This window comes from Bombus vosnesenskii, unplaced genomic scaffold, assembly GCF_011952255.1.
Source record: "Bombus vosnesenskii isolate JDL3184/JDL3185 unplaced genomic scaffold, Bvos_JDL3184-5_v1.1 scf7180000013436, whole genome shotgun sequence".
Taxonomy (NCBI): Eukaryota; Metazoa; Arthropoda; class Insecta; order Hymenoptera; family Apidae; genus Bombus; species Bombus vosnesenskii.
Window position 1 is genome coordinate 168,950 of NW_022883050.1, and position 27,814 is coordinate 196,763.

The window sequence follows — 27,814 nt, forward strand, 5'->3', positions numbered from 1 at the left end:
GGAGAAACGAGTACCTTTTTTATTACCATTTTTACTCTTTGCAAACTTGAAACTATTTATTCAAAAAATGGTGCACTTTAAAGAAATAAATTTCACTCACCGAAACGGCGCGAACGTCTGACTACCAACCCCGGAAGGCAGCTTCTTCGTACCTCTTCCAGTCTTCAGCTCGCAACCCCGCAACTTCTTTCGAAAACTATGCTTCGCGCGAATCCATGGAACGCTGAAAGATATCCTGGGAAAATTTGATCGGTATTTCTTATCGTACGACACATCTGGAATTTTCTCTTCGCTCCTCCCCGCTGATATAACCAAACTATTAGTCTCTTTAATTTTACTTTCACAGTGGACTTCTCTGTTTATAATTACTCCCTGTCTTCGATCCATCTTTCTTTCCTTCGATTCTGTCTTTTCATTACTATTTTCGTTAACATCGATGGCCTTTTTGCTATTCACAGCCACAACTTTTGTCTCACTTTTGCAATCTGGATTGCATAGATCCTCGTGAAACTTTTCTTCGCGCTCAGTCACCTTCTGCGAAGTATCTTCTTCGTTGGAAAAAGAAGTGTTGGAGATGAAACACTTTCTCTTCTCCAGCACGAAGTCGATCGCCGTGGAGAAGATATCTCTTTCAGAATTCGACACGGACGATTTCGACAGTTCCAAGCGTGGCACCGACACTACGCCACTCACGGTGGTGTCGGGATCTTCTCGCATTGAGCTAATGTCGTCCAAGTTGTACTCGATTTTATCCTCGGTATCGTTGTAATTCCCCGTTTTGGACGATCTGTCGCTTCGAGAGATATCGGCCACGATCTCCTTCTTTCGTTCAGAGGTCGAAACGCTTGAAGAATTTCGAAGGGTGAACTCGTGCAGATTCGTAGCGACATCCTCCAGCTCGGCCACGCGTTTCTGAAGAGCAGCGATTCGACGGTCTTGCGCTTGCAGCAGGTACAAGGCTTTCTGGGCTCGTTGCTCCTCGTTCAACGCGTTCCTGAAATAATTGCAACGCTGTGATTTCGAACATTCTGTTCCTCTACAAGTCTGCAAATTCAATTAACAATTTCTTTGCACTCTGTTCCCAAACAACAATCGCTCGTCTACCGATCCGCAAAAGCTGTTATCGATATCCAACGTACATAATCTTTGCCGGAACAAGATTCATCCAACGTTCGAAATAAAAAGCAGCGATAGTTTAATCGGTGGTGAATAAAATCGGTCGAGGGGTGATCCGTGGTCAGGATTAAAGCGTAGAGCGGGAGCTTTTTACAAGAGTAGCGTCAATTAATATCCTACGAGGCCATTATTAACGTTCGTGGAAAGCGTCGGCGATGCTGTGCGGCGGCGAGTTCCCGACGACTTAAAGTGCTTAAGGAAACCGAAATAAATTACGCCACGGAGAGAGGTGCATATTTAATTCGAGCAATTAATGCCGTCTTGTAAAACACGCCGCTGGGGTGGCTGTTGCCTGTAGTCCTCCCTCTTTCCTGGCAGTAATGAGCCCGATAAATCAACCGGCTCTGCACTCGAAACTTCGCGGATAAACTTTCGGCTCCTGCAGTTTCTTCTTCCTTGCTACTAAACCGTGTTATTCCCGGTAGCGTTGGCAAAGTGGCTTTAGTTCCTGATAAATGCCCACGAATACTGTCATAAATGCCACTAGTACTGCCCTATCCCTATCTATTACTTCTCTCCACGGTCTTCTATATTTTACTACGCGTTATCTCGCAGCTACACATACACAGTCTCGCGAAGGTATTCGAAAATCTGCAGATACTTTTTACGAATATGTTGCGTGTGTTGTTGAAGACGTATGAAATTTCGTTAACAGTGTTGTGAGTTCGGATTATCACGATTGTATCGATCAAGTTTGAAATAAATTGAAGACATTAGGTCGTCTGCAAAGTTTCTTTCGTTTTATAAGGGAATAATGGATTCACAACATTTTTTATATTATTTTATCGAATTACGTATGACCCATTTTGTAGATAAACATCACAACGTTTGACAGATTAGGTTTCATGTTTGTATAAAGACGTGTCTGTAAAAGAAAGACACTTTTCGGACAACCTGAGACATATGTATAGGTAATTCTGAAGCATGAAAACAATTAGTCTGATTAAGCGATCTCCGCTGTCTCTAACTCTAAGGGACAATTTCCAGGTTTATTTCGTCAATGAATCTTTTCTCACCTTTTTGGATGCATCGCGCGATCCCGAGGTATCGGAATTAATAACGACCTCGTTCGAAGCTAATCGGCTATTTAATACAGCACTTTCTATGAAATCTAATTAAGAGGGGCCATCGGTTGGTAATCGCGTGCCACAAATCACCACGTCGCCCCCGCGGCTGAAAGACGCTGTTGTATCGCGCGAATTCTCGTCCCGTAATCCCGAGGCTTGTCTGCCCGCCCTCACGGATCTCCATGGCGATTAATTAGGCATAAAAATCTGGTCGTTTGCGAGAAAAAAAATGCCGCAGATTGCTCCACTTAATCCCCGGGCAGCCGCCTTCTGCGCTGGGGATGACGCCTCCTGACGTTCCGCTGGAAATTCATTAAAGCGATATCCCATTTATTCCGAACGACCCCTCCCACCCCGCTGCCAACCCTCTAACCGACCGAAATAACAAACGTCTAATCCGTTAATCAAATCGCCGTCGACCCTCGGAATTGCTCTTCCCTTCATTTTTCCCTTTTTTTCTTTCCATTGTTTCACGAAGACAGTAATAGTAGGAATATACCATTTTTGAAGATCCGATCGTGATCTTTTTCTTTTAATCTTATTATAATTTTATTATACATATTGATTTCTATACCTACCGATCGATACAGTTTCACATCGACGAATAAATTATCGCAGCGTTTTAAAAATTAAAAAAGGATGAACAACATCACGAAGAAACTGCCAGATTAGCCCACATTAAACAGATTAAGAAATACGTTGCTCGAAAGAAAAAACATCTCTTGAAATATGTAACGACCGCTAAGAGCGAGCAAACTATAAGGCGTTTAACCGAAGCGCGAGTTATCCCAAAGACTCGGTCCGGCAGTTAATGGGACGGGTACAAAAGGAAGCCGTTTCCGTAGCTACGAGCTCGTAATATGGCTTATTAAAATTACACGGCCGCCGGTAGAGGATGGTCCGGGTCTCGACCGCATCCCGTCTAGGGACAGACCGCGACAGAGCCAAGACAGCTCGTGATCAGGGGCGGCCGACACCGAGTCCCCGAGTCCATTCCACGGGATGATGTTGCTTTACACTAGAATCCATCCAATGACTCAACCACCGAGGATTCCTCTTCGTCGACCGCGAGGAGACGACCTTCCCGGTCGCCTCGTTGTCCTGGATTAATGTTATTGCCTTCCAGACTATGCTTTTCCCCGTGAAACTTGACATTCGTTTTCGATAGAAACGACAGTATATTTTGTAAGAAATCGAAGGTTTGGAAAAAGGAATTATACCGCTCTTCCCGTTTTCTTAAACGTAATTAAGATTTGGACAAAATTTTGACGAATCGAAGATGAAGTCCGACCTACCTTTGGTCGTTGTTGGAGAAATTAGTCTGACCACGCGAAATTTGCGAAGAGTAGTTGACTTGGTCGTGACCTTTAACTGCGACACTGACATGTGATTTAATGTGATTTAATCGCAGGAATACTAACAGCTTTGCGAAATTGCACGGGGAATAGGGTTTCAAGGGTAGTTTGGATAGTTGGTGGCTGGAATATTGAACGGGGTGACAGTAGACGGTTTTAGGGATGGAGATTGGTGAACCTTACGAGAATAGGGGTGATTTTGTCGATGAGTAAGGGGTAAATGAAAGTTTAGTTACACAACGAAAGACGAGTTTAGGGAGCCAGTGAATTTCTCGTCTCCCAGAAATATGTGGAATATTATTATTGCTATAAAAATCTCCAATTGTATACTATATATTATACATACTCGTACAATAAAACATCAATCGTGTGTTTAGAAAGCTGCGATTTTCTCCGTAACTTCCATCGGTATATGTATGTTTTCGATAATGACAATGATCACTTTGCAACGATATTCTACAACAAACTACAACATTTCATGCTAATTTTCGAATAAATTTTCAAGAAGATATAACGGTACGTAACGAGCGTATCATTACACACATCGTTTTACGTGGATAAAAGACAAAGTTGCACTTAAACGCACCCTGCTGTATCATTTAACGTTATCCTATGTCGAAAACTAAAGAAAAACGACATAACCTGCCCCAATTATATGTCACCTGTGTCTTCGCAATCAAGAAGCTATCATCAGTTCGACGTGCGTGTGCTTAGCATCCTTGAATTGCTCCTATTTATCGACAATTGACAAACCAACACGACTAAAAACACGATTCTAATCGCTCGCTATCACAGGTATGATGTCCATAAATTTGCCCATTTCACGGGAAATGCGGCCGGAACGAATAAATCACGGCGCGGTCGCGTCTTTTTGTTCGGCGGATAAAGAGTGACTCTCTAATAAAACCGGTTCGCCAATTTTTTCCCGGCGTTTAATTCGTTTCCTGGTTACGGTTCATAAAATGCCACCGCAGACATAAACGATTCCCTTTTTCCTTTCCTTTTTCCTTCTTGTCGTTTCGAACGAGAGCTCTTCGCGGCGTCGCAGCGGTTAAAGGATCTACGATGAATTTATTAAGGGATGAAAAATTTATTTCTAAATTTTCGCTACGATTTTACTTTTTCCTACACTTGTACAGCTTTGCCTAACAAGTTTACTGCTAGACGAAGTTTAAGAAGTGGCCGAACGCTTCAACTTATTAAATACTTTACGGTGTATTTGATATTTTACATCGCCACCGTGTCTATAATTAGAAGTATCGCGTATACTTTATGAATATTTACGATCGTTTATTTAATTGAAACACTGCAATTAATTGCGATATCGTCGGTGCGTTTGTGCGACCGATTGCAATGCTCCTGTAACGCTGCACGCTATTATTATTTCAATATTGTGTCATAAAATATTTTTATTTCGTCTCTGTGGATCCATAAAATTAGCCACAGCGTGTCATGGCGATTCGTGTGATTCGACGAATCGCTTGATTAAATAGCATTTCGCGGAACGCGGATGCGGCACGCCGATACCGGAAGAAAAATCGCCGCTACGACATCCGCGCGCGTACCATTGCCAGGCCACCGATATTAATTACGATAATTGCCTGCGAGATGATAAATGATCGGTCGTGGCGGGCATCTATTGAACTGGCCACCGTTCCTGTTACAGCGCGCGACAACGATCTTCGGTCGTGCCGTAATTAAAGTCGGCTAATGAAGAGTCCAGCTGGCGGATCGCGGGCCGATCGAAAACTCCTTCTGATTTTAATACGTCCTTGGCTTCGTTCGATTATCGACCGGCTGCGTGACATTATTTATCGATGATCATCGTAACCCGCCGCGTTGAATAATATCGCTTCACCGCCGATTTACGATTGTGTCATTGCTTGTGCAAGTACTAAACGCGATCGCCTCTGATAAAGCGGTATCATATCGTAAATTTGAATCGATGAGTTATTCGATCTTCGAGAAGCGCACTTCGTGGTTGTATGGTTAAAGAAGCGAAGTACTAATTACTTCGATTGGTTCTTGGACTTTATCGTCCGTGGGAATAGGTTTGGGTCACCTTGTTGTAGTTATTGGTCTATGTAACCAGACTACCATATTTTTAGGTAACTTTATTTCCACGAAATGACTTCTCCTCCACCAACTTAAATTCATATGCGATGTTTTCTATTTCGGAAACACGTTATTTTTTAACGCGAGTCAGGAAACATTCGCACGAGACAATTTCTACAGGGAAACAAGTGATGCGAATTTTTTCATCATCCCATGACTATCTTTTTCCACTGCCTCGATTCGTCCGAACGTCTAGTCGTATCCATGCTTATTGGAGAGACTGAAACGACGAGTCCGATAGCTAGAACGTCCTTCCTTGGTTGAAAATAAAAGCGTGTCGAAAAGCGGCCGTTCCATTAGTCGTTCGCCGTGAACCGATGTCGATCCCAGGCAGAAGAACTGTCCGGTCGCGGTGAGTCGGCTAATCTTCCGATTCACACGAGGCAAGGACGTGGAACGGCCTCTTGAAAGGTACCCCGAGACAGCGACGCGGATCATCCTTCTTGCCACCGCATTTACAATCGTTAGCGAGCCTCCTCGGGAATCGTTTAGCGTAATTACGCCTCTTGTCACGCCGCGGCGCGGCCGACGACCGATGCCTGACCGCCTTATTTTTTGATACGCCACGCCATCTACTTGATGGATATGGATACTGGATGGCCGGTGATCTTCTGCGACGAATTACGGGCGACCCTCCAGTCAAACGATTAACGCTTTGATACTTTTGTGTCCGACTTTTATATCGACTCGGAGCTGCTCCGTTGAAAAATGTCCGGACAAAAAACTGTGGTTTTTCTATAAAATGAAAAAAATGGTGCAGCTGATTCTTACGGAACATTCGGAGATTGGTTTGAGCAAGTTAAAGACGTTTTATCGCGGAAAGTTGAGAGTACGCATTTGCGTAGAAATATGATTTTTCTGAAAAGCGAGGGAGACGAAAAAAGCGATGTTGATCTGATGATTCCAGAAGATTATTCTAATCTAAGAAAATGGAATTTTGATACAAATAATTGCATCGTTCAAAAGATAATCCACTAGCTGTTTTATTACGAATGTTTTCGAGTCCTCATCTTCGCGCGTTTCCTACAATTTCCTTGGTACGTAGCCGATTTCTTCCAACGATCGTAAACACGAATTGCAACGAGAACAATCGGATGCCTCCGACCATCGTGCATCACGCTATAACATACCGGACATAATCGTCGGTTAATTCGTTGACCAGCGGACAAAGGACGTGTCCGAGATCGATACAAAGTCACTGTTTCGCAATGGCGCGACGAAAACCGATCCCTCGCCTGGCCGATTTTACCCTGCCGTTTTTGCCATTGGCTTTTAAGTTCGCTGCGATTTCTTTTCGCCATGTCGCAGACGGCTATTATGCGGCTGATAATAGCGGTTGGCAAGTTAAATACAGCAGGGACGCGTTTTTGTGTGAAGCCGACGAGAAACTTCTTACGAATGGTGATATCGCGCGAAGATGGAGAGACTCGAAGGGACGTGGTCGAGTTTTTTCGAGCGTTCTGGATATTGGTAACTCATAGAGGAATGTACGAATGATCAGAATGGGGAAAATATAATTCTGAAAAACTGACGGAAGCTCTACAACCTATCGGAACAATCGAACGAGATAATTACTTGGAAGTTGAACGTCCTACGAAGACCCCAGAGGATGTCTATCGTTGGCGAGGTTGGCGTGCGAGCGTATTAAACGGACAGATCAAACGACAAGACAAGAAGACTCCTCCGACTACGAGAAGGAGTATCATCGATCGACGTGTATTTCATCGGCGGTAATTACATAACGTCACCGGGATAGAAAGTATCGAGAGAGCCTGTTCTTTCTTCCCTAGAGAGAGTATGAGGGAAGAGGAGGGCCGGTCCCAGTCCCGGTCGACCCGTTCCTTTTACAGGGCTGCCCCCTTAACGATCTCTCGCGCGATACCGCCTAATGACTAGCGCGCCCGCTCGCGCTCACGCGGCCATCTTCCCGTGTCCCGATACGGCATTCGAAGAAAAGCACCGAGCATCCGTCAGAGACTTCTCTGTGCCAGAAATCGAGCTGCAAGTCACGCCGAGAGAAGGGTGAGAGAAGAGCTTCCGAGATCGCTGCCATATACACTTCGTTCGTGTGTTTGCCCTTTTCTCTTCCTTTATCGAACAGCAGTCCTGGCTCTCTTCTTTCCATCTCACGACGGCGTCGTGCCACCTCGAGCGGCTGCTTCTTTTAGGCCATCACTACCGAAGAAGCGCCGAGGAATCCACTTTATTGACAGGTTCACGGCTCCCGAAGATATTCTTCTGCTAAGGTATACGCGGCACGTATTTCCTTTCTTCGTAGCGTGGTTTCCTTCGCTACCGACTCGCGACCCACCACCTCCTACCCTGCCATTGAACCTCGAAATAGAAGGCTGAAAGGGTTCGCCGGATGACTGAGTCTATTTTTGAGATCGGTTAACCGAGTTGGGTCGTTCGAGAGATTAATGGATCTTTGAGAAATCGGTTTGGTTTGGACTTGCTGAAAGATTGGTCGAAAAGGTTGGAGTAAGTTGTTTGAAAATGAGTGACACTCAACGCCTTCTTCACCTCAAGCCACATTTTCGTCGCTGGTGCGTCTACGCGAGTACATATCTTGGAATCTTTCCAGCAAATGTCAACGTTATCGATCCCTAACAAATCCTAAGATGCGATAAATTACAAGCAATCTTTACCGTAGACTCTAGACTACCATGGACCGCCGACTGTCCACTCGATCCATAAACAGTCAATTGCTATCGACTTTCATATTCGATATAATCAACGATCGAACGCGACTAACCGACTCAACACGTGCCTGGAACAAGCCGCGGCCGTACATCCTACGTGACCAGACGTGGAAGGAGCCGCGACGGATGAGAACCCGAACGACGACACCGAAGAACGAAGAAGCGGAAACGGTCTACCGGAGAAGAGAGGGTATACGGCTGGCCATTAACACCTCTCGGACAAATCACTCGATTTTCTCGGACGATTTTCCCGCAGCACGTCCGGCAAATAAGAAAACACGATGTATCACCCGTGGGACACGAACGAAGGCGAAAGGCGGAGAGGGAGGTGGTTTACTGCTTGCCGGTAATGACGAAACAGATGGCCTCCTGCGGGACAAGGAAGCACGGCAAAGGAGTTGTACGTGTGTCCCGCAGGAAGAGGGGTCAGACTCGAGGAAGCTTGATGAAGTGCCGCCATTATCGGTACAGGACAAAACCCACTTCTGCCTGGACGTTCAGCGACTTTATTACCCGCGAACACACGCTTCCATCGGTCCTATACCATGGCCCGAACTGTCATTCTCCGCTTGAACTACGAGCTTAACGAGCTTACCCACTATCAAGCCCTCCGCTTCCAGACAACATCGCAAACATCGCTACCGCTCGAATCCCTATACGTCTTCGGTACCTTCCTTCTCTTTGTGTTTCAAGCAAGTTAGAAATCGTCTGGTGGAAAATCTTGGTTACGCCATTTCGAACTTATAACAAATGTTAGCCCTTTGCACTTCGAATTTTATTTCAATTTCGTTACCAGCAGCTCCCAACGCTTTTAAGTGTTTCATTTGAAATTTATTTCAACCAAAAAATAAGACAATTTAAATAAACAAAGGAAGAAAGAAATTCACTTAAATACCAGTTTTATTCACACTATTGCTGTATTTTGTCATTTTTACGTGTATGATATATCTTGAAACAATTTCCAGGATGCAATCCTGCTTTTCTTTCGCACGTTTTGCAGAAAAAGGTGCACATGTCGAATGAGACTCGACAAAGGAGCTCCTAAGATAAAAATTGATATCGAGTCACACGTAGGAGTGCAAAGGGTCAAAGGTGGTTCCACTGAACGTTATTAACATAAGGAATAATCGATTGTTCAGATACTTTGAGATGTCCTTGAAATAACGAACCGTCGATCGCTGCGTATCGCTGCATCGACGAGCATCGCTAGTCGATGTTCCGATTTAAGGTCTCTCTATATTCTTATATCTATGTCAAGGTCCGATAAACCGTTGCACGCTCTCATCCTTGTCCAACACATTAACCGCGTAATTATTCGCGGAACCAGTTGCGCGTAATTGCACCATAGGAAATAACCATCGAACGTCTGCCGAATGCAAAGTATTAATTCCAGTGAAAATGTCAATAATCCTCGATACTCTGCAGTTCGTAATTTATGCTATCTGAGGTGATGCGGCTAATTTATCGCGCGAAATTGCAGATGACCTAGGTAGAAGTTACTCGATGTCGACGTACATGGAATACGTAAGTATCGCGGCCGCTTGCACCGATGATCAACCGTATGGACATTTCTTCCCTCTTCGATCAACGGGTCAAGTAGTCACCTGGAATTTTGCGCCCTTGCAAGGCTGCACGTTGTGAAAAGAATGTAGAAACAAAAATCAACTGAAGAAAAGATATTACAACGATCGTACGACGAGAAATTCGCAAGGTGACAAGTACGTAAAAATCGAGATGACTTGGCATGGCAGCTAAATAGATCTAATTCAGCTGGTACACGGTAGTTTTTGCGACTAAATAATCACGCGGCAAACTTGTTGGTATTCGCTTCAATTAGTCACGCGATATTAAGCTGCTGGATGGAAGCGAGGAGCTTCTTTTCAACGGCTATGGAACGCTCGCACCAACTTATCAGTCATGTAACGAACATTTTACCTAGCTGGTTATGTGGCGGAACAGCCTGTTTGACCGCTTTCGAATCGATTATAGCATTTTCTAAATCTAAATTGACGCATAAATCCATTTTTGCCATGGGAAAATGTTCCTACTTGACACGTCCATGCCATCGCGTATACGCCATTGGCTAGTTAACGTTTCAAAGGGGAAAAATAAATTTCAAGGAGAACCGAATTCTCGATCCAATTGGCCGCGATATCGTTTTCATTTCACTTCGTATCGAGCACACGTTGCTTTCTCGAGTAACGAGTAATTAACGAGCTGGCACGAAGACACTGAGAGCAGCTGCGTCAACGAAGAAGAAACAGCTTGCCGCGACCGATAACCGCACGGTACGTTAAGGAGGAAAAGGGAAACGAACCAACTTCCGTCGAGCCGTTTCAAATTTATTGCTCTACTCTACCTAGTTCGACGGAACGCCGCCAACAGCAAGGTCTCCCTCAGATAATTACGTAATCAGAATTGTATTCGACTCGTTATTGCCCCATAAGTAGGCCTTAATTTATACGCGGCGCGCACTTATAATATTCCGTCGGCGAGTCTCATTACGACTTTCTCTGTTCGTCGAGGCGCGCGGCGTGTTCCCGCGTGCGCGATTTATCGCATTGCCGCCCGAATGAAATCCATTACAGATGGATATACGATCGTGTTTGTATGAGTATATAGGCAGAAATATAAACGCGAATCACCGTTTCGCGATGTTCCCCTGACGCGGCTATGCAGCGATGGGCGCAAGTAGCTCACGCGTAACTTTGGACATACTGCGTTTAAATGATTTGTAAGTATTAGCTCATTTCGTAAGTAATGCAGTTCCTCTTCAGATGTATATCAAATTATATTATACTATATCGTATTAAGAGCATGAATTAAATGTTGCATAGGGAGGGATCGTTTAAAAGTAAATTCTAGCAGTTTTAATGAGAACTTAACTTCTATATATTTTAGATAGAAATATATCTTAGATATACATATTCAGTTTAGTTTACATCGTATATTAGGTTGTCCGAAAAGTTTCTTTCGTTTTATAAGCAAATAAAGAGGCACAATGTTTTTTGTTTTATATTAGTTTATCGAATTATGCACGAACATAATAACAGAGATAGAACGAAATGGATCATACCTAATTCAATAAAACAATATAAAACAGAAATTGTTCATCTATTATCACCTCATGAAACGAAAGAAACTTTTTGGACAACCTAATATATATACCTGTCCGTCTAATTTTGGTACTATAATCGAAGCTTACTATAGTTATAGATTACAATTGTCAGGAAGATGGAAGTAGGTAAGTAAAAAACATACAACATATCGTCACATTCTGAAGCATTTTCAGAAGCGTAGAAATGGAGAAGGTTGCCGGATCTTATGGGCATTAATTATCAGGCTCGAACGAGAGAAACGGATCGGATCGGACCGTTAAGGGTTAAATGTAGATCGATTGGTGTCCGCCACTCACCGTTATCCGTCAGCCAAATAAAACAGGATCACCAAGCGCGGAGAGAAAGAGACAGAGGGGCAAACGAGAGGCTACTAAATTGGATCGAAGGCGCGTGGCGCACATGCCCGGTCGTGCATAACCACCGGGGCAAAAAGTATCCGCGATCTTGTACGAACGTCCGCAAAGTATCATTCGTTCCTGCATCACCGAAGACGTCGTAGCTTGCGGTTGACTCGTACGCTCAACGATTTTATTCGATTTCTGTGTAAACGAGAACGTTCCGATTTCGAAACGCTATTGCCGCGCGATTTAACGTACGTGAGTTTTAGTCGATGTTTATGAGAAGATCGTAAGTAAATCGTAAACCGTTCCCGCATATATAAATATCTTTTTCCGATCTTATGTTTCAGTCAAAAGTCTACCTACATTGCCGCAGTCGAAAGCGAATTTTTCCATCAACGTCGTCGTAAAACGGAGTCTACAGACGCTGGAGATGGGAAAGCAACCGTCGCCAGGGTAAAAGACAACGATCACGGAGAATTCCGACACGGAGACAGGCATGAGGCCTGCGTCCAGGTTCGCGTGTAACGAGCAACAACAAACGAGATCGTCGCACCGAAAAACTTTATGAACGGTTTATGAGCGCAATAATCCGCTCGCGAGTAACACAATACAGGCTAATTATAGAGGACGAGGTCCAGGCTGGCCGACAGGCATTAACGTACGCGTTAAACTCACGGCCACGACAGCCTGGGTGGCTTCCCTATTTTCGTCTTTTTTTCCTTCGTTTCTTCCACCTCTCTTTTTCTCTTCCTCTCTGTCCCACCGACGGTTACCTCGCACTTTGATCATCGGCGACGCTAATGCGTCTCTGTTATTTCAGTCCTTATCCCTGTCAGCTAGATCCCGGCGAAACGCGCGGCACCAACTTTTTCGATTCGTGTAAACCGATCTCGAACGTCGCGCACCGGGAAACGACCTATTACCGAACGAAAATTCACCTCTGATGACAGAATTTTATCATTTTATGGACTCGTCACGCGAGACTCGCTGTGGCGTCTATTTAACGCCGATCTTGCGACGATTCGCAAGCTGGAAAAAGTTACTGTTTTCTTAGAGAAGATGACTTTTCGCGGTTCTTTCTGATGGACGTGACGCGTTATTTCTCAACGACGCTCGTGCACCATATATTATTTCGTACAAATCGATCCTCCGCTTTTCGAATTAATGGACGACGAGTAAATTGCGCGATTTTCGTTAAAACTTCTTTTGGTTGATCGTTTAACCCTCAACTTTAACCGAGACACGGACTGGGAAATTTAATTACGATATCGCGAAATGATATTGCTCGGTCTCGCACGCATGCGAGCGAATGGCAATAGCTGGTAATTGATACATCCAGCCGGGCATTAATTATTCCCGAGCGAAACGAATCTGCTGTTCCAAGACAGAAACGACCAATCCGGTACTTTTATAACTCGTGATATGCGTGTTCGAACACGGTAAAACGGTCAAAGTACATATAACATTTTGTTTCTATTGCTCGTCTTCGTTCGTCGCTTTTCATTTTGTGCAGCTTTCGAGGTGAGGGAGAGATCGATTGGAGAGGGGTAGGCAGGTTGCAAGTTGCCTGGCAAAAAATGAAAACGATTTGCGGTCGGCATTACGGTTGAAATCGAGTTTCGAGCCGAGTTTTTCTCGGAACCTCCTTCGTTCGACCGCAAATCGCTTCAATTTTTCCGCGTCGCGCGATGCGTTTCGCGAAACGAACATTAATACTCGAATCCGCCGCTGCAATCGTCTCGACCGCTATGTAAAATGGCTCTATCCAACCCTCTTGGAAAATTCCCCGAACGTTCCACAGCCGCTACGTCATTTTTCATAACGTCGTTCATTTCGATAACGTCGCATGAACGCGAGTGCAACACTATCTTCGATCAAACGTTGTTAAATAGCTTTGAACGTTGTTCCTCGATTCCTTCAAATCTGCGAAGTTTGCTCGTACAAGAGTTCCAATTAGAAAGGGAGCGATTTTCCGATATAGGATTGAAAAATTGTATCTTCTTTTTTAAGATATCGTCTTGAAAGGAAGCGAATAAAGAACAAGTAAGTGTTCGATGCTAATTTATTAATTGCGACGAAATGGGAGACGAACGTTCGAAGGATTTAATTATAATCCAGTGGTCGGTGAAGGTAGAGACAAGGTCGAATTCTTTCGATGACCTTTGGCTTCGTGGAAGGAGCCCCGGTGATTCAATTTATTTTCGAGTTTTTCTGCGCTCCAACGTATTAACATTCGTCTCGCGGAGACGGTATCAATTACAGTGACTGATCGAGGGAGGTGGAGAAACAAAAATCCGTCCCTTCTGCCGGAGTGCTCGCTTGGTTTGCAAATCGGAGACAAGGTCGCGTAGAATATACGCTCGCGAGAAGCTTTCCTCGATACCGTGATACAGTAAGTTTATTCATCGAGCGAGATTTGTTTCTAAATCGAGTTAAAACAAAGACTCGATCCTGAAAGTAATCGACATCATAATACACGTGTATCATATATAACACACAACCACGTGAAAAAAAAGCTATGCAGCAAGTGATTAAGTTCGTACATAACAAGTTTCAGTAACACGGCCAATCGCACGCAGCGAATAATGCGAACGAATGCAAACGAACTACGAAAGCGAGTAATTACTCTTTCGTGCGTAGGTTTTACGGCACGGAGAAACTTACAACTTACAACCAGTTATAAACATTACGTATTATGTATTAGAACAGACAAATGACGAATGTCAGACACAACCTTCTAAGTCAACACTACACACTCCATTATGCGATTTATACGAGGTGGAGAAGTCGGCGGATTTTCTCATAACCGATACATTCTTACGCGTGTAGTGGAGCTCTGAGTAAATGTCAATGCTGTCAGTTGATTATACAGATACGTATCTACGGATACTTAGAGATCTTTCAGCAGATATTGCGTACAAATGTTTTCAGATAACGGAATACCGAATACGTTTGTTAAAAATATCACACAATAGCGTAGGGTATTTGCAGAACCACTACCCTTTGTTCCTGTTTGCGTTATGGTATTTTGATTGATTGAATTTTAGATATATCGTTGTTTTGTATTTTTATGGTAATATAGAAAGTGAATCTTTCGGAATCGTTGAATGAAAAGCGAAGGTGAAGTTATACTTTCTTCCACTCTGCGAATTACGTAATTGGTAACCAGCAAATAGCTAAATCGAACAAATAGCTCTCGTAGGTCGTGTATTTCTTAAATATTGCTCGCGTGTACTAAGTACCGGTACAAGTACTAAAGCGTAAAATTTTATATCCGTCACGTTCGTGTTGCTCGACGATAAACGTTACATCTAAGAGCATTACATTAAACCAACGCGGAATTACACGATTGTACATAACGCTAGGCACTTAAAATGGTTTTTTAAACTTTAAACGAACACCTAACAAATCTGCCTCTGACCGCGATAAGTACGAACGTCCGCGTCCTCGGAACGATAATGGAGAACGAGTCGATCGCGTGAGACAAGCGAGATTACCTCGAGTAATCGCACGTGAAGGAGCCAGCGATCCGACGTTGGAAGGCGGGTCGTCGGTGAAACTACAAAAACCATCACCCTTGTCGTGGGTGACGGGGCGATTTCGACGACCCTCGTTTTGTAAACTAGGCGCGAGGGAATTTCCAGCTAAAAAGCGGGTGATTAATGATCCTCTTGCCTCTAAAAAGGTCGTCGCGTCCCTCCGGCTGTCCCCCTGCCTCTTCCGCCGTGACCGTGCCAGTTCCTTAGGGCTGCCAGGACTAGTAATTGATTCCGGATTACTTGTCGCCGACAAGAAACACGACCATCGCGAGATCACTCTTGACATCGCGTCACGGTGTAATCTGTACGCGTTCCCCGTCACGCACAGGAATTATTCCACATCGGACACTCCTTTGCTCTGCGTCTTCCTATCTCTGTATAGCGTTTTATGTGGAGATTATCTCGAATCGAGATGTAATTTTTGATGATACGGTTCTTTTGCAAGGTTTGTTAACCCGCCGCAAGACAGGACGAGCTACCTTCTTCTTGCGGAATTAGGTAGATATATTTAGAGGGTGTTGCACCTAAAAATGTCGCCAGGAAGTTTCAGCATTTTCTTCGAAGCGTACGAAGATTGTGGTGATCTGTATCTCGAAGAGAGCGTGTAATCCGAGTCGTAAAGGAGAAATAGTCTAAATCGTCTAACATCTATTCGACTTCCCTCGCAGCATCCATCCACCTGCACCAAATCCAAGCAACAAGCACGATCGCGCAAAAACGTGAATATGTTGGCGCGATCAACAGCTCGTCACGTTCAACTGGTCTTCCACTTCCTGCCTCGCGATGTCATTAAAAGCATCGTGAATATTTCACGTTGCAATGCTAGACGACTTACCCTGCACACCACGCTCCCCTTATTACACACGCCATACTCATTTCAGCGAAGATAGAATCAAAAAGAAGGCTCGGTCACGCTTCACGCTCGTGTCAAATCGCAAACGTGAACGAATCGTGGATAGCTCGGGACAAGAAGCGCGCGTTCCGTGGCGCGACGCGCGCTGGCAAGAAGAAACGAAGACGAAGATGCGAACGCGCGACTCGCGAGAGCCGCGACTACTTACATTGTATCGTAGCAAAAACAGCCGAGAGGATCGACCGTTAGCCTGATCGCCGAGGTGGTTTTTCGTGGGGCCAGGAAACGGTTCGAGGTGACGAGGGTAATATTTCAAAGCTCGTTGAGTGCTCGGGCGAGGAGCGTGCACGCGGAATGCCGGCAGTAATTTGAACAAACGTACGACAACGTCTCATTTGTCAGGCGCGTGTGACGCGACCGACACCGGGGCCCTAACGCGCCAGAAATACCGCCGATGGACACTTTTTCTCCCCTTCCACGATCGTTGCTTCTCTCCTTCGTTCCATCCTGCTGTCTCGTGGTTCGCGCGCTCGAGGAATTCGATCGTAATGAGCTTCGCGATGTCAAAGGGTTCTTGTCCCCCGCCTGGAACTAGTCGCGATCACACGACGGTAGGATGATTGAACGACCAGGGACTTTATTCTGGGTAACTATCCTAAAGGTCGTATCTACGAACTCACGTATCCACGTGTTCATACAGAAATCCGTTTATTTGCACGAAAGTTTAGGTAATGCTCGATCAAACGATTTTCTGCTCGTTGACTCTAATTACGACTAGACCGCAGACTTTTACGCAAATTCATATTTTCAGGGGTATAATTAAAAAAGGTAGAGTCTTGGCAGGAAGATTATCTGCTGTTAAGTACTACAGAAAGCACTACACTGTGTATGTTGTACGTATTTTCTCATATTACGTGCGTTCTGCAATTTTAACGGACCTAACTTTCATGCGAAATCTCGATGTTCCATTCGCTCTATCAATAAAGCAAAAATCTTCAGCGTTATAAAAAACCTTCAAACTATCCCCAGCAACGTCCCGAACGTTCATCACAAAGTATCGAGAGTTCTCGCTCGCAAAGCGGGTCGACTCCAAGAGTAAACTCGATGTTGACCCGATGGCGTACAGTCAAAGCGTCCAGCCAGAATTTTTACTTTGAAATCGCGCTGGTACATAACGGATAGGCGAGCGTGTTCGCGATGAGAGGCAGATTGGCCGGTGTTTGCGATGAGCAAACGCTGCTAATTAAAATCCCTTCTCGGTCGGTAATCAACGAATGCCTTTGGGCTACGAGCGTGGTCAACGATCCTCGACCCTTCAACCCCTTTTTCTCGAGAAACCAAAGAATCAACTGAACTCGATCGGCCTCGCAGAACTACATAGATACATTCTTCTCTTACCTGAAGATGCAGCTCTCGATCTTCCTCGCGAGGCTCCTTGGTGAGCATTCCGCGGGGCTGCGCGAGTGAGGGTCGTCGGGCATCGTCTGCAAACAGAGATTGCGAAATTGGAAATATCTTTTCATTTGTTCGTTTAGTAATTAACGCGTTACAAGAAAGAGTTACGTCGATGGCGATGATAAAAGGAAAGCTGTCAGTAATGTGCCTAGAACTTATTTGACGAATATTTTTAAGTCTTCTACTATACGGTTAACCTTTTGATACCTTCACGAGTCCCTATCATTGTTATCAAAGAAAAATCAGAGAGGAAATAATAAATTAACTGTTAATATACAGACAACATTCATGTGTAGAGTCCTACTGTTATTTCAGTGACGAGCGTTGGAGAGAAAGCATGTTCGACATAATTTTTCGTGTCCCACATGATGTTTGGCAAGTCGCGTCGCCGGTCGGCTCATAAATTATCTCGAAGGAACGAGGGTAGAAGACGAGCTACATGGTATTCGCTTTATTTTAGAGCAATGATATAGCATATGGTTTCGGAAAGCTGAACACTCGTCATCCACTTCCGTGTGATGTACTTACGAGCGAACCTTATTTTTCGTGGGTAACATAGTTATGGTCTGGCGCCTAAGCAGACAGATCGCTAACTTCCGAGGCGTTAACCCATCCACGGATTCAAATTCCAAGTCACCCCGCCCCATCAAGTTTTTGTCACGGTTCTTTTGCGATTCAAAGATTCAACAATTTTAGATTTTAAAGATCGAAACATGAAGAAATTTGAAAATTCGAGCATTCCGAAATTTAAAAATTCAAATATTCGCTGTACTATTCTCGAACGGGTACGTAAATCCAAACACGTGCTACATTTAAAGGGTAAAAATTCTGCTAAACAATCCTCCTGAAAGAGAGTCTCTCGATACCAACGATAAATTCGCATCTCAGACGAACGAATAAGAAGAGAAGTTAAAGCTTGAGAGAAGCTAAACTTTGCCCGATGAAATTCCGATCAACCGCAGCTAGGAACGTAGGTAGCATCTGCGCGACAAGGATCGCTTGAAACCCGGCACCCCGAAAATTTTTACCTCTAAGCAAGCAGCGTGCTCGAGATGATATCTTGGCTCGATGCATCCATCCCTGAGGTTGTAGGAAAGAGTTGGCCGGAGCAAGGCTATTAATAATCGTCGTGTAGAAGGCGCGTGCTGCCGGCGACGGTCGTGTGTCGCATAACGGGTGGCGCGGAACGTTTGTTTGCTCGCGGTGGCCACCGGGTTGACAAACAGCGCCGGAGGAACCGGACCACGGCGAACGTGAGGGCGTAGAAGAAGGGAGAGCGCGGTGTTTTCACGCCGGATGAAAATAGGGCTCGACGATCCGACCGAGGCAGATTTATCGGGCCTTAATGGGCTGGAGTCTCGTAAAAACCGCTCTGCAACCGAGACTTTGTCAACGACTTTGTCAAAGTTATGTCAACAGAGGCACGCTGCCAACAGCTGGCGTTATTTCGACGCTCGACGACGACTTGTTTATAGGCACGACACTGGGGGGACTCTTGCGCGCCTCCGCAGCGAACGACCATTCGGGGAACGAGCCTTTCGTTCGAACGCCTTTGGAGAACAATTTGTTTATCGGTCTGCGGATAAAAGAAGCTTACAATACGACAGAGGGTTGGAGCTCGATATAGCTAAATTTAAGTGACCGACTTCCTTCGGGTTGGCTGGGTTATCGCTTCGTTTTTAGTGGCAAATTCTCTAGGCGTTTTTGGTTTGAAAGTACGAAGCGAAGTATAAGCGTCTTAGGTCATTTACTCTTCCTTGGAGTAATGAATTTTCTAGATCTTTTTGTTGAGAAATACGAGGTGGAGTATAAAGAGGGGTAATTGAAATATGTGTGTCGAATACGTATGTTAAAATCTGAAGCGGAACTGTTAATCACGGTTCACGGGCCTCTAATAATTTTCCGGTATAATGCAATTTGGTGGCGCGGACGAGCGGTGAACAAGCAACAGCGAACCGAGGCAGAGGGAAGTCTGAGACACGATCAGCTTATTCCACTCTGCTGGACGGCCAAGTAACATTGATGTGATTAAGCCCCATCGCAAATTATGCCATTACACGTTAGATAAACGTCTGTTTGACTTTGCCTCTTGGCACTGTTCCGCCGCCGATGTACTTAATACCGATTTAAACACGTGTACGAACCACCGCACGAGCTTGCGACACATTATCGTCGAACTTCCTCTTTCAAAACAGCCTGCTTGTTTGCAGAAGCTGGACTTTCTGCGTGGGTTCCTTTGTGCGATGCCTTTACGTTACCTTTTGAAATATGTTACGACCCGTTTCGCCAGCAAAATCGCTTCTCTGAACTAGATCAGAAAGTTTTTGTGTTATTGTTGCTTCAGCGGTCTTCCTGTATTTCCATATTTTCAATGATATTCTATATTTATCAGGTTCTTCAGTTTTAGTATTAAAAAACTCGTTTACGTTACAAAAAGTTACATTTCCAATCAACGATGAAACAAGGATATTTATTCTTTGGAAAAATTTCGATGATTTTTCTATTTACGCTTTTGCTAATTTAATTATACCGAGAGTCACATTTTGTCGAAGTGATTGATCAAGTGGAGCTTGGAACGTCGAAAGACCACATAAACCAACGCTATCAAACATCTTTTCATTTTCTTCGGCTTGTGATATAATAACCGTATTGGCAGTTTCTGTAGACGAGAACAACGTATACGCGAAACGATAATTACTTAGAGTTTTTTGGCCGAGGGGACGGACGGTGGGTTTAATCAAAGCCAGGACGCTCCATCATCGGCAATTCGATTACGATCGAACGTTCGTCACGAGTACGATTAATTCTCGCGAGTGGTCGGTTGCGTGGAGAGATGAGAACAAAGTTATTGCGTTCTCCTGTGCGTTAACGAGAAAACGATTTCGACCAGTGTGCGATGGAAACTTCGATGGAATCGTCATCCACCCACATCGCGTTCTGTTTTGTCCTTAGGACGAGCGAAAATTTAGTCGGAAAGAAAATCGAGGAAGTGATTAATACAGCTATACCGTAGAAATGTGATATTACAAAAAATTAGTGACAATGTAGGAAAATCGCTATCTTCTTGGAACGAAAGTTGAGCAATTTGAATTATTACATAGAAAATAAAATCTAAAAGTTCGTTATATAATACCTGGCCTAACCACTCAATCGTATTAAAGATTCTTTCTTAGAACAGAAAACTAGTTAACTAAGTATTATAATTCTACAGCCTCGATGCGAAACAAAAATTTCTTCTTGGCTTCAAAATTTCATAATTGACATAGTTTCTTATCGCACTCAACAGTTTCAACGAAACAACGCTTCCAATCTTCTTCCTGCTCCCTTATCTTCTCGTGCTTTCGGTTCAGGTACGAGTTAAGCAACCCCTCGATACTCCTCGACAGCGACACCGTTGTCCCTCCATAAATCGTCCTGCGCTACCCTCGAAGAATCATGGGAAACGACAGCGGCTCGTGGTGTCACTAGCGCGAGAATCCCCATTCTCCCCATTTCCCCAAAAAACCCCGTCGTTTTCGTGCCTTCGTCGAATTAGTCGGGGCATTTAGCAGACCGCTTCTTCTCGTCTCCTCTCATCGTTCGCGCGTATCTCACGCTAAACTTCGACGCGAGAACAGGCAACGATCGCTGATTTGGCCAATTTAGATGAAAACAGCATTTGATCTGCGGTTTTGTCTAATCCATTCGTCTCTTAGTATTTTCTTTTCTTTTTTTTTAATGATCGCGAAGAGTAAATTATAGTTTGTCAGGCGTAGAAATGAAAAGTTAAGTAGTTAATGAATGTAACGACAGTTAATGAATTCTTCGATATTTAGCACTTTTCGTGACGCACCGTGTATTTCAAATACACGACAGATGAGTGAATTTGAAAGTTTGTAAGTCACATGAGATATCGTGTACGTAGATACGAAATTATCGAAAGCGATTTCGTAAGAAGAGAAGCGAAACTTATTAACAAGATGAAAGATAGCAGTGTTTGCTTTTAAATAAGTTGTTCAAACAATTTGATACGATTATCGAAAGGAGCAAAGGAGGGATGAAATTATAACGCGATTTGCTCGCTAAAACGGTATATTGAAATTACAATTTATCGCCTGAACGCGTTTTCAACTTTCGCTATGCACACCAACGCGTGCGATTTCATGCTCGATCGTCCGAACAGCATTGAAACAATTAATTTAATCTGTACGTTTATTACACATAACATGCCGTGAACGCGTAATGTGTTCTTTAAACTTCGATGCGCCATAGAGAGGAAAATTAAGTTTACCTATTCGTTGGTTCTTTAATAAAGTATCAAACGTTCTGGCTAATAGCGCCATACACACGCTGACGGCAGAAAGAAACTTTCAGAAACTAGAGCAGTCAAGATCAATTTTAGAAAGGTCACTTGGCCAATTAGTCTCTAGAGCTAAACTTAAACTCAGTCTTCAGAAATTATTTTCGTCGCGCTTTTTCATCCATCTATATATTAAACAGAGACGGAGCTCTCAATGAAAATACATGCTTCGCCGCTAATCGTTTCGACAAATAACTCTGAACAAAGTACTTTTGAACTATATGTTATTATTTATCGCCATGCTATTATACTTAGATACGAAATTAGTCCAAGACACGAAAGTGTTGATCTTGGAACACTTTGCTAAAAGAATATAACACATTAGCCGATAGCGTGTGTGATCTTATCGAACATTAAACACGCCTCTGGATCGTTAGGATCGTAGCTCGCGGAATTTTTAAATTGTTACTTAAAATATTTTTAATCTCTCAGCGATACAAAACCCGTAAAAATCGGAGAAAGTCAGGAGTCATTTATCAATCACCCGTCTCACCCTCGGTAGGCTCCTTGAAGCATATCACGGCTCAGACAGAAACAATGCTGTTCGGTTCGCGAGTGACGTTTCGATCGAACGGTCCCGCATGGGGGTGGTCGGAGGCCGCGATGTGGCGCAAATCCACGGATCGACGACGTGTCAACGCGTCGGACGATTCTCCCCGCGGAGGTTTGCGCGCCGAAGCCTGTGGTTGACGTCGATTAATCACGCGGCGGCCCGGCTGCGTGCTGCGGGCAACGACGTGCCGGTGACTTGCAACATAGCCCGCCGCCTATCATATTAACGGGTAATTGAAAGATATCCGGCCAGAAAGCGGCACCGTGATTTTTTGTGATGTCACTACGAGCACCGCGCCGCTGGAACGCTGCGCCGAATGATCGCGGGGTGACTTGCACCCGTTTGCTCTGAGACGTGTCGTACCCGGTCCTCGAGATCACTCGCCAAGATGATTTTTATTTTACGGATAGTTTGCCTCTTGACTCATTTGAAGAAAGTTGAAGAACGAAATCGTGAGACTTGTCACAGATGGGAAACTCGTTCGACGAATTGAACACAGCTAGCACGAAATTATACGAGAACTATACGAGACTATAACAACTATACGAGAAGTTTCATACGCGTTTCAAAATCAAAGGCTCGCGTGGAACGAGAAACACGAAGAATCTATCGCTCCGTTTCACTTAACCAAATATTTACAAATCACAGGGACGATTAACTCCATGACACGATCGCATCTCGAACGTCGTACGTATTAATAATTTAGAATGCGTCTTGTACGTTAATAAGTCAATATTTTGACTTTTTGATAAAGATGCGTGTAGAAGACCGAGACATCGCAAATAAAGCTGGTTTCGCGTTATTAATAATAACCAGGCGATTTCGGTAGGTCGCCTTCGGCGTTTGAGTTGGCTTCGCCTCGTGACCACCTGCGTCGTTGCGAAAACATTCTTCGTCGATTTACTTTCGGGAATTCGCGTGTAAACGTTGACGTATTTAAGGGAGGCTGTAAACCATCTATTTCGGTGTCTCGCCGGGAATAATCGCATCGTCATGGATTATCGGCTAGGCATGTACTCGCTGTTCAAGTTGGATGCCGAGCTATGAGAAAGACGAGTCTATCGGGCTGTCTATATTTTCTACGCACAAAAAGCAATCGAACAATTCTAACCTCACGCGAATTTGAAGAAAAATATGAAAGAGAAACTCGAAAAATACTATCGCGTTTCTTTCACTCATATCCAACATGTGTCTCTTAAAAATCGAAAGTTTCTTCGTTATATCGATCGAAATGGCACAGACTGCAAATCTTCGATTATATGATAGATTGAATTTAAAGATCTAATACCATTATCCCAAATCGTCGAAAAACCATAAGATTGCTCCGATTTGTATCAGCATCTCTCAGATATCCAAGCATACGTATGCCCGAATTTAAATATTTAACCGAGGAAAGGCGTGCGAGGTTGAAGCACGATGAAAATTTAATCTAATCGCGATATTCGTCCTCGCGTTGCAGGGCTGCCGGTGGTATCGGGATTGCTATCGCTGCGAGGCGGAGGCCTGGTCGTCGGGCGGATTTGCTGGATGAACGACGGTACGACAAGGAGTTATGATATCGGCGCCGATCGCCGTGCCAAGTGAAAACACGGTGGCGTGAGTAATATACAACCATAGGACGATCTTTTATAGTGCAGCCAGTCCGCGAGGGAATGATCCGCGGCCACGTCCGTAGAGATAGGATCGTCCTAACCCCCGCGCGAACCACAAGAAGAGAGGGTCAAGGAGGAGCGAACCCGGAGCAGTCAGCGGTTCTAGTCGTAAATAAAACCACGTCTGCTACCAATGCCAATCCCCTGGACCGTGTCCGGTAACTGTTGTTTGAGATGGCATAAAGTATATTGCAACCAGGTTTCAACGAATCCTACAATTTCGAGATTCGATATTGTAGAACTTCAAAGTGGGATTGTCTTATTGAAGACATTTTTCAACTCTTCAAGCACTTATCTTCGAAATTAATTCGGATAATCCGAGTACTTTGCAAATACGAAACGAAGCTCGATTTTCTATTAAAAATGAAAATTTTGCAATTAATAAGTCTTGTATTATTTCACAATTACCAGAAATTAACTTAATCAATCGAGATATCGGTTGATTGATACAGAGAAAAGAGAGACACAGGTGAAGCCCATTATATAGCCTCGTTACATCTGTCCATAAACATGCCAATTAAAAACTTCGGCACATCAGGCAAATTAGACAAGTTAGTAAATCTTATCGCACGGTAATTCGCTTCTTACGTCTCAATTTTACTAGATTCATTAGCCTCAATCGCTCCGAAACGCTATGTATTTCCCAACAGCTTCAAATAATAGACATCGCAGCAGGGAAATTCCTGCTGGTAACAAATCTACGTCCCAACCTTAATCTACCATGCGTCGTAGTTACTTAACCGCGTATCTCCTCGTCCAATTATCTTCTCCCTCTCTGCTTCGTAGCGTGCGCAACGAATTGTCCTAAAAATTGGATCGAACGGTACCTTCGATTCCGTTCGATTGCACAGGCACGGTCTCCCCGCGGAGATGAAAAGTTCGACTAGTTGGAAAAATCGACGAGAACGACTCGCGTCGACTGATTGCCGCGGTACGGCGCGGCGCGGCGCCGCGTCGATTCCTCCCCGAGCAGAAATCATCGCCGGTCGATCGTGCGAAACTCGTTACCCCGGAGCCGTTAACCGCGCGAATAAAGAAGCAAAGTATATCGAGAGGCGTCCTGACGAGCGAATCACGGAACGATAACGTCGCCGCTTCTGATTTCCACGTAATCATGCCACCGCCCGGGGAACGTGTACAGTATATACGCGTCACAACATCCAGCAACATGGCAATTTCCGACACGTTACGCACGCTTCCTCCTGCAGACTGGTCCGGTTCTAGCCGATTTGTGCACCCGACCAAACTTGTAAGTCACTTGAGAAACGAGCCCACCGATTTGATGTGCTTTGTTTTCTTCGCGATAGCATAGGATTTCGGTCTTTGGAAGGAAGATTGATGGAGCCGATCTTGAGAATAGTCTTGTTTGAAGTTGACGTTTGTGAGAATTTATATGGAAAATGACATATTAAATAGATTCTGATTATTATTTACCGATATTATTTATCTGATTATTTAATAATATTTATATTTCTGTAATGCAAAATATTACACACGTGTTTTATATCGATTTCTGTGAAAGTCGTTGTCTATTATTGCTTGTAATAAACCATACGCTCCGCTAAACAAAAATTTCATGTCCACCTTCCATCGAGACGCTATCATCTCCACCGGAAGTGAAAGCTAAAAATTCAGCCAGAACAGAAACGCTCTCGACGACGCAGCTGCCATTTTAACCTATACGTGTATCCACGGCGAACGAGTTACGCGGCACGAGTTCCCCCGGCACGAGAGAAGAGAGCAATCAGCTCGGCAATCTAGCATTATTCCTCGCCGCGTTATTGCGTTATTGGCGTGGAAGTCGAGGTCTGGAACCAAAGAGGAAGACCGATGGGGCAGCGGCGGTTGCGTATACCGCGATTAGGCGGGTTACCGCGATTTGAATGATTAGATAGGCTCCGAGACGATTCGGAGATGGCTGCGTTCCCGGCGGCGAAATAACAGCCTCCAGGCAGAAGCGGGCGGATGCGTTCGTGACCGGTAGGCACGCATCTTGCGCTGCGGGTCGATAGTTCGCACGAACACGTCGACCAATTCGCTTCTTTGACTCGACCTACTGCTTTACCGAGCAAATGTGGAATTTCCAGCATATCCAAGCAGATAAATAGATAGAAAGAAGGTTGGGGTTAGGTTGGTACTTTCCCCCCTCCTTTTATTTTACGACCGTACATAAGTATTATATTTTTGCCTAAAGAGCTTCTCTTTACTTTTTTCACTTATTTACACTTGGCTACGACCACAGAAGTCTCACATTATTGTACAATTAGCCTATTCACAGTTTAAGATATACGGAGTGATTTTCTGGCTAGATAACTTAAAGGGTATGGTGAAAATTACAACTAATCGTCTAATCTAGCAAATCCCAATGTAAAATAAAGAGTATAGATCGAAACGAAGTACAAAGTTCGTGGCTTTGCGTAATTTGTCGTAATAAAGGAAATGCTGCTGTTAGTACGCATATATGATCTGTCATCAGAAATTGATTTCGCCTCAGTATTATAGCGGTATGATTGGCGACACTGCGATTGAATCAACTATATAGCAAAAGAAATCTAGCGCCATTTTTTAACCTTACTCCATCTTAGAAACATTATTTTTGCTCGATCAAGCTATACGTAACTACACAGCGTCCGATCTCGAACGATCTAGCCTATCGTTCTCAACCTTATCATGGTTCTCTACTTACCTCTCTCATCCCCGCTTGGCTCAATTCTCGACAGGTGTGTCGGGACTGGATTAACGTTCGATACGATGGCCGTTTTAGTCGATTCTCGAATCGAGAAGGCATTTAAGCGGAGCTAACCACACCATGTGTGCCAATTTCGTCGATATGGTCCCAGAATCCCTTATTGCTTTTAATCGGCCACGGGAACGAACGATATGTAATTTTAGGAAACGGGAGACTCACCTAGATGGGCTGGGAACGATCGAGAAGTGGAGTTTATCCATGCACCGAACTTGAACAAAGTTTTCGAGAATAGTAGGTTGCTGGTCGCCTCGGTTGTTTCACTGTATTTACGCGTTCCACGAAAACACTCGATATTCCGCGTTCCTTGTTCGGAACACCGGTAGGTTAAGGTTTGATTTGTAAAGAAGGGACAGTGACGAGGGCCGATTAACGAGTCTTGCGAGTTTTTGTCGATACGAAACGCGTCGCGAACTAAACGATTTATTCTAAAGATAATGGAAGGTCACGTGTGTTTACGTATTTTCGTTCATGATGCGTTAATGAACGTCGTCACCGAAAAAGATACGATACCAGTTTGGCGTAACCGCGTTGCACTTGGTTTAAAAATGAACTGAATTTGATGGTTGAAATCGTGGGAACAGCGTTACCAACTTATGCGACAGTTGCTGTGTAATACTAACAATGATACCAACTTGATCCATAACTTTTGGGAACCGTTCGAGTACTTTAAGGTATTTACCGTTTAATAAATCTTTTAGTAACGTTCCTTTAAATGTTTTACAAATTTATGAGATATTATAATGCACGAGACACGGGACACAATGCGATTTATATTATTGTTCGATATCTTTATTCAGAT

At 44.1% G+C, this 27,814-nt stretch overlaps 2 protein-coding genes across 2 annotated transcripts in view; both read right to left on the minus strand.

Moving 5' to 3' along the window:
• The window catches only part of LOC117238140 (kinetochore protein NDC80 homolog), a 152,475-nt gene extending 152,230 nt beyond the window's left edge, over positions 1 to 245 (minus strand). The window contains exon 1 of the mRNA XM_033502796.1: positions 101 to 245. The gene's annotated coding sequence lies outside the window, so the exon portion shown is untranslated. The remainder of the gene's footprint in view (positions 1 to 100) is intronic.
• On the minus strand, positions 97 to 27,543 carry LOC117238144. Its single transcript, XM_033502801.1, has 3 exons — positions 27,175 to 27,543; positions 17,666 to 17,751; positions 97 to 994 (listed from the first exon to the last, which is right to left on the minus strand). The coding sequence occupies exons 2-3, from the start codon at positions 17,746 to 17,748 to the stop codon at positions 97 to 99; spliced, it is 981 nt and encodes a 326-aa protein (XP_033358692.1). The 5' UTR covers positions 17,749 to 17,751; positions 27,175 to 27,543.
• Positions 27,544 to 27,814: the final 271 nt, after the last annotated feature.